The following is a 7834-nucleotide window of genomic DNA, read 5'->3' on the forward strand; positions in this document are numbered from 1 at the left end:
CCCTGCAATGCCAGAGGAGATAGGGTGTAGCTTTGGGTCTGCCCACCTCATTCCCCTTGTCATAGTGATGTAAGCTATGGAGAATGCTCCCAACAACTTCCTCCCCGTTGCACAAAGCTCACAAGTACACAGCAGCCAAACCGGGGTTGGGGGGTGGAGGGGGTGCATGTCCAATTTTTTCCACTCTCTATCCCCCCAGAGCAAGCATCCCCAGCCTGGCCATGCACACTCATGTGCAAGCACACACGAATGCTTGTGAACACACAGACGTGCAAGCAACTCCCCATGCAAATTTGTGTGTACACCCCCAGATTTGCACAGTTATTCTTACCAAATACACCCACCACCCTGCAGACACGTATCCCCCCAGCCTCTCCATCCATGTGCCAGGGCTTCTCCCGTACTGGGACCTGGGTGGAGCCAGGGGGATGGCTGTGGGTGCTGAAGCTGCTGCATTTCCTGCACACTCTGGTCTGGCAGTCACAGCAACCGCTTCTGACCGCAGACACCCGGCACTCCCCCGAGGAGTGGCTGTCACCGATGTCAGTGTCAAAATGCTTTGTCAGCTCCCTGAGACCACACATCAGCTGTGACCTCTGGAGAACCTCATCCCTGGTCCCACCCTGGGGTCTTGATAATGGAGAGCGGCCAGACCCCTCTGTGATACCTGAGACTGATCCCTGTCGGCTTGGATGTGTGACTTCTCATGCCTGAGCTATACCTAAGCAAACAAAACCCTCTACATGATGCTTGGGAGCCAGCCTGGCTCCTTATATACCCCAGCCTTGATTAAAGATGGTTGGGAACAACATGTGAACAAGCACCCCTTAAAAAAACCTGTTTCCCTTAAAGAAACCTGAACTTATAAACCATATACTGAGAAAACTGGGCAGGCAGATAAAGATGGAGAGACACTAGCAGCAGTGTCTTTGAGGAGAGCTGTGCCATGGAGCAGCAAAGTGCTGTTCCTGAAAAACAGGGCATTGCAGATGCTGGGTGGGGGGGAAGGGTTGGTCAGGACATAGAATAGTAAGGTAATTTTCAGGTGAGCACTGTCCTGATCACTGGGAGGTCTTGAAGATGTGTTTTGGTTTGGAAGAGGTTAGGCTGGAGGTGCTGCAGCGAGTATGTGGGTTATTTGGGTTAATGAGGTGGTCTGTGCATGGCACTGGTCTGTGTGGCATTGTGGTATGGAAGCACTGACATGGCCTTGACTTGCTGGGAAAGCAGATGTCAGTTCTGGAAGAGACAGGCTGGGGTGAGCGAGTGGGTGCTGTCATTGGTCATGGGAGGGATGGGCTGTTGGGCAGGCTGCCTGGGTCCCTAACCATGGCCAGCTTGCACAGCCCTGGTGTGTCCTGAGGGGTCCAGGCCGCAGCATCTCTGTCCTGTCCCACCAAAAGCCCTGCCTGTCACCAACCTGCTGTAGCCTTGTAGAATGTGTTTCCTTCCGCCGCCCTCATTTTGCTTTCTCTAGTTTTGCTTTGAGTCGTCTTCAGTTTCTTCTCTCTCTTCTTCCCTTTGCAGGGATGTGATACTCAAGGAGGGTGGTGGCAGACCAGATCCTGACACATGGGGGCTCAGAGGGCCAGGCAGGAACCCTGTGCCTGCCCACTCCACTGCCCCAAGACCAAACTTACTGTCATGGAACTGGGGCAGAGCCTTGTTGGAGGGTGCTGAGCTCTCTCCTTACGACTGGAGGGACCACCACAAGGCTCACCTGAAAGTCAGGTGTCCCAAATCCATGTGGACTGATACCTGCCCACATCTTTACATCCACCTGCTCCATTAAATCTCTCCCCATCGCTCAGCATAAGTCCAGGGTGATGGGGCAGTGTGCCCTCTCTAAAATCTGGCTTGGGCGTACCCCCATTTCCAGAGGACCTGATACTCCTTGCCTCAAATCCACCCTGAGATAGGTGGACCCTTCTCCAAGGGCTTGAATGTGGAGGCAAGCGAGCCTGGAAGGGAACCTGCAGCTATTGCTTGTCCCTAGAGGTGATGGGTTTCACCATAACAGGGTGACAACCATTCAACGTCAGCAGTGGCAAGGTCGGAGGGGGACGACTGAGGCATAGAGAGCTGACATGGAGCTGTGTCCCAGGAGGATATGGATGCCCAATTTACCATCTGCTTCAAGGAGGGGAAAAAAGAGGATCTGTGAAACTCTATATGAATCGGCCTGCCTTGGTACCCAGAAAAACTCCAGAACAAATTAGTAAGGCCACCAAGCAGTAACACTGACAGGGCAGTGCTGCAGTTGAGATCACACATTTAACAGGAACATGTGTCAAACCAACCTCATTTTCTCTTCACTAGGGCGACAGGCTGGGTACTGCAGGGAAAGCGGAAGTGATGCTATCTTTGTGCTGCCTTATGTGACATTCTCATAAGCAAATTGGGGAAATGGGAAATTCTGCCACTGTGGGTGAATGGTTTCCCAAGAAGCCATATCCCATGAGCAGTTATCAATGGCTCATGAGAGCAGACACATCAAACTAGTTTTCTGTGGAAGCATGGCTCACATGAAGGCAAGATGCTATTGAGGGAGGGTGTAGGGCCTATTTGAGTGGAGGGTTAGAAAACAAATTCACCCTGATGACCTGGAGAAAATGTCCTGAAAGAATGACTGGTGAAAAAGAATTGTGTGTATTCAGTGCAGGAAAATATGATGGAAGTCTTCAGAGTGGGAAAAAGCCCCGATATGAAGCAAGCAGTTTAGGGTTCTACCCTGTTGCTCAGATGTCAGTCCATCTGTCCTGCAAACCTTGCCATGCCCATGAACACAACATCCCCACTGCTGAGGGGATGTTCCTCTCTGCAGTCCTGCCTGGTTACCGGGGTTGAATGTCCCTTTCTGCCCCTCCTAGGAACTGCTGGCAAGATAGAGCCACCTGTGTATGGGATGACCCATCCCAAAAGAAGGAATGGATATCACAGCAAGGATGGGGTGCACATGGGCCAATGAGAATCTTCATGGGCCTGGGCTGGAGGCCTGGAGGACAGGGGAGGCTGACACACACTGAGAGATGAAGAGGAGGAGAAAGAACTTTGGGAAACTTTCCTGCTTCCGCAGGGGCTGCTCACCCAGGGGTGGGAGCTGAAGTAAAAAATCATTTCAGGCTGTGTGAAAGCAGCAGGGAAATTACCACACAGGCTGCACCTTGTGTACTTCTTTCACATATCCCATGGAGGACCCATGACCAGCATGCCGGGATGGAGAGGATTGTCAGGGTCTGTCTCCAGCAAGGGCTGCCAGCCCAGTGGGGTCATTCTGTGTCCAGGACAGGGCTCATCCCCGCTCTCTGTTGAGGTTGAGCTGCTCCCTGTGGCAGTAGCTTTGGTTTCCAAGCAGGTGCTGGTAAGCAGGTGCTTGGGCAGAGCCAGGACGTGTGTGTGAAACAGAACAGGACGTCAAAGCAGTTTCAGCTCTGGGGGCGGTTCTGGGAAAGTCCCTTTAGTAAAAGCAAGTCAAAATCTTTAATAGAGGGACCAGCACCCGGCTCTGTCTCAGAGATGACTGTGAGGGCTCGGTGCATTGTGAGTTGTGATTTGAGTTGTGTTGCCATGATGTAACAGGGGACTGGTTTCCATCACAGCTGGGTTTTGGAGACAGGGACCTATCCCTGTGCAAGGAGTGCCACTGGATCCCCACTGAACACTGTGTCTGAGGGGCAGTATTTTGGCCCCTGGAGTGGGAAGCATGGGGAGCGGTGCCTGTCCCATTGGGAGCACCCCTCTGCCCTGTGGCAGCAGTCCTGGGGAGGAAGAGCTGGGCTGAAAGCACAGACCCTCCAGATGAAGTGATCAGTGTGTTTGGGGTAGCACACAGGCAGATCTGCCTGCATTTTTCTTGCATTCAAACCCCCACAGAGTAAATCTTGGACAATAACACAGAGAAGTCCAAGGGGGCAGGCAGATGCTGCAGAGTGAGGGCCCCATTCTGGTACCCTGCTGCTGCTGGGTCACCATGTCATACTAGGCCATGGTGCCCACTGTAAGGCAAGCCTTGATGCTGCTTAGCTCCCACTTTCTGCACCACAAGATTTGCAGCCCTGGAGACCCCTCTGTGACAGGATGCATGAAGGAGTCTTCTATAGTGAACCTGTAGAAATGAGATCCACTGGGAAAGGAGTGAGAAGAGGCCAAGGAGATCTGCTACTTCCTCCCTTCCTCTTATGTACCAGCGCTGAGCCAGGGATGTTCCCTGGTCCCCACCTGTGAGCACTGGAAAGGCTGGTGGGATGACCAACCTTCACTGGTGACCTTCACCATGACTTCACTGTCCTGCTTGTAGTTCACTGCCTTAGCCGAAGCAGGACCCCATGTACCCATAGTAGGGCTCTTGGGTATGGGGTGACTCAGGTCCCATCCACAGGTTAGGGCTTTCTCCCCCTTCATAAGGATCCTGAAGACCTTGGCCCCTCTGCATCCAAGAACACTCTTTCCTTCCTCCTAATCCTGCTTCAGATGATAGCATCAAGGGGTAATTAAGAGTGGAAGGACCTCAAAACAGGAAAGAACCTCAAAGCTGAAGATATGGTCTGCCCTGGGACCTTGTTATGTCCCTCTGCTCTCACAGGACTGGCAGCACACATTGTGAAGGTGTTGGGGGGCTCTTGGTACAAACGACTTGTAGGCTTTTCCCTTCCAGCAGCAAAGATCAGAGGCTCCCTGCTCATCGCTGGGACTTACCTACATTGACTGCCCGAAGCTGGACTTGCCTTATCAAGCAGCAGATCTTTCTCTAAATCAAGACCAATTATAATTTGACATCTTATCTAACCTGCTCCCTGTCCTGCGTTGCTCTCCATGGCATTTCCTGGGGGACCTTTGCACCTGGAGAGGGGTGAGCTGGGAGACAGGGCTGCAAGCAGCCCCAGCTCTCCTGTTCATACCTTCCCTAGGTGCTCTCAGCTCAGAGCACACCTCACCTCTTTTGGTTTTACGTGCTGCGCTGTCCTCCCCAACTTTCCACCCTGCAGTTTCATGTCAGGCCTTTTTCTGCTTAAGTTGGCTGAAAGTTGGTAAAAATAGACCATGGTTGATGGCAGCTATTGAGAGAGATAAGGTTACCTGGAGCTTTATCGGCTGCTGAGTCCTGTGTGGGTTTCACTTCCATTATTCCTAAGCTGGGTGCAACCTCTCTCAGTTCACCCCACTGCCGCAAAGGTGATGGGCATGGGCAGCCTGGCAGGGGGTTTTGTTTCCAACCTCTCTGCCTATGGACAGAGCAGCATCATGACAGCATGGCCCTGCAGGGTCAGGGGTTCATGTGTGGATCTTGATGAAACCCACCTGTCCTTGCTTTGGGAGACATTTTACCTGGCCAGGACCTGGTGCAGCGTCAGCAGGGACTGTTGACCCAGAGATCAGGAGGGGGCGGTGCTGCTCACATGGGAGCAAAGGTTCCCCTCTTCAAGTACAAAGACATTGTACAAAGAGGAAAAGCTTGGGGAAAAGACAGTTTCACATGTGCATTAGCCCTCAGAAGCCACAAGCTTGACCTGCAAGCATGGTCACTGCCACTTCCACAGCTCCAGGTGGAACCATGATGAGCTGGCAGGACATTTTCAAAGAGAAGCTTGCAGAAATGCACGTAACAGAGCAGTGGACACTTCAGGAGGATGACACCCTGAAGGCGAAGGTCCTCAGTCCTCACTGGAAGGAGTTTGTGCAGCGCCGTGCTCTTGGGAGGTAGGGGACTGCCGACTCGGTCCCCATCAGAGCGGGAAAAGGGTTGATGGGCTGCCATGTGGATCTTTTCCTTTTTCAAAATTTGCTTGTTGGAAACAGGTTTTGACACAAAAGGGGCAGTTCGGAGGTGGGTGAGGCTGGAAGGGGATTTCCCATTTTTGTTCAAAGCTTAGTAGGTTATTGCCAAACTGGAAAACATGATAATTAGAGGGGAGAAGAGTGCAGCAGCCTCCACAGGGCTGAAGGGCAGCTGGTATTTGGCCAGAATTTCTCCATGTTGGTGTCAAGATGCAAGAGCTCCTCCAGTTAGCAGGGGTAGTTACACCGCACTAGAACCAAATCTTCTGTGTTTGGACACAGAGGATGAGGACAGCGAGAGCCACCGTCTGCCGGGACCTGGGGTGATGCCTCAGCAGCCCCTGCACCTGCACCAGGCTGTGAGGTCTCGCAGCAGAGAGAGGCTGTGGCTCTGCATTGCTGATGAGAAGCCCCATCCCAAACATTTCCACCCTGGGCATTGATCAGACACCCTGCTGAGGTGGCAGCAAATGGAGACCTTTGTTTCCAGCCCAGATTGTGCAAGATGAAGAGCTGCAGGTTGCGGATTTTTAGACTCCTCAAGATCCTCACCTGTGCAGCAGCCTCCACCCACACCTTCCTTCTATTTTACTTCTTTTTTTTTTGTCTTACCCAGTCCTGGGCTTGATGTTGGCTTTCTGCTGAGCTGTAATGAGCTGGCATGGGTGAGGGGCTGGGGTCCCAAACAGAGGCCTGATGTTTCCCACCCCAAGGACCCCTGGTCTTGGCAGTGGGGGAAGGATCCCAGCAGACAGCCTGGCTGCTAAGATCTTTAATGCTGGGACCAGCCCTCAGCTCACATTTGTAGTGAACTCCCCAGCCTGGCATCATGCTGGTAGGGGGATGACAGTTCAGTGTAAAGCTTGCAGGAGCCATGGCTTCCCTGGTCCCTACTGGCTGAGCAGGAAGCCTCTGGCTCAATATGGGGAGCCTGTGATGAGTTGGTCTCATCTGTGCCCTCTCAGATTTCAGTGCTCCCAGTGCTGTCACAAATGGACGTCGGCCAAAGTGCTCATCCTGTTCCACATGCGCCAGTGCCCAGGCTGGGGTATAACACGGATGCGAGTCTTTCGCCAGGAATGCAGGCGCTGCCCCAGCCCTCAGCTGGAGTATCCTGAGTTCAGCCTGGAGACTGTGGAGAGGATTCTGCACAATCTGGTGGTAAAGATCCTCCAGTATTTCTACAATAAGCCTGTCCAGTCCTCCGATCTCCTGGAAGTTGCGGTGGATATACCAGTGACGGGGCCGCACAACAGTGCCCGCTGCGAGGCCTGCAGGCTCGGCATTTGCAACAAGTCACGGCAGGCCCCGGCACTGGATACCTGGAAGACCTGGAAGGCCTTGAGGGATGCCTGGAAGGCCTTGATGGATGCAGACAAGGACAGGACCCATCACACCAAGTCAAGCCCAGCCCCGGAATGTGTTGACAGGGAGTGCTTGTTAGATGCAGATGGGTCCCTGAAACACCAGGGCTCAGGGCCCCACACAGCCTCGATCCACTGCCCCTCACCCTGCAGTAGCAACTTCCCCTGGAAACACTGCTGCTGCATTGGCAGCTCTTTGCTCTTTGTTTTGGCAATGATCATCTTCTTTGTGGTTTATTTCACCAGGATGTAGTGGGACCTGGGGATTGCAAAGAAGAGTTGAGGTGATGGCTTGAGGAGCTGATGGAGCGCCTGGAAAACTGGCTTATGGCTCAGCTAGGCTCTCCTGGCATGGGAGGGTCTCCTGGTGGCGTGGGAACACATCAGGATGCCTCAGCCAGGCACCTTGTCCCAAAGCCTTGGGGAAGCTGGTGGGTGTGATGCTTTCTTAGGGAATATGTTCCGTATGTGGATAACTCTCAGCTACCCCATGCAAAGGATAAGGTTTATTACTTGCAAGAATAAAAGAAGCCCTTTATCCCCAGCCTAAAGATGCATTTGTGCTTTTTAATTTCTCTAAAGCCTTTTCTAAGTGTGTGTGAGCAGCTTGGAGAGAAGCTGGTGCTGCCTTTATCCTCTATCTGAGCTCAGCTTCCAGGGAGGCACATCCTTAGTCTCTCCTGCCTTTGCTTGCA

The 7834-nt window shown here is 52.8% G+C and overlaps 1 protein-coding gene across 2 annotated transcripts; it reads left to right on the forward strand.

The window, feature by feature from the left end:
- Positions 1-5397: 5397 nt before the first annotated feature.
- RTP2 (receptor transporter protein 2) lies at positions 5398-7834 on the forward strand. Of its 2 annotated transcripts, none has more exons than XM_051782325.1 (2): positions 5398-5697; positions 6741-7834. In XM_051782325.1, exons 1-2 carry the CDS (start codon positions 5516-5518, stop codon positions 7390-7392), a joined length of 834 nt encoding a protein of 277 aa, XP_051638285.1. In that variant the 5' UTR covers positions 5398-5515; the 3' UTR covers positions 7393-7834. The 2 variants fall into 2 exon arrangements, with proteins under 2 accessions (XP_051638285.1, XP_051638286.1); XM_051782326.1 differs by lacking the exon at positions 5398-5697 and adding an exon at positions 5701-5824.

Source organism: Manacus candei, unplaced genomic scaffold (genome assembly GCF_025592945.1).
Source record: "Manacus candei isolate 608988 ecotype Guabito, Panama unplaced genomic scaffold, ASM2559294v1 h1tg000015l, whole genome shotgun sequence".
Classification (NCBI taxonomy): Eukaryota; Metazoa; Chordata; class Aves; order Passeriformes; family Pipridae; genus Manacus; species Manacus candei.

Coding starts and splice junctions, on each gene's coding strand:
- RTP2 (XM_051782325.1), top strand. CDS start 5,516: ATGGTCACTGCCACTTCCACAGCTCCAGGTGGAACCATGATGAGCTGG. Junction 5,698..6,740: donor CAGCGCCGTGCTCTTGGGAG/GTAGGGGACTGC, acceptor GTGCCCTCTCAG/ATTTCAGTGCTCCCAGTGCT.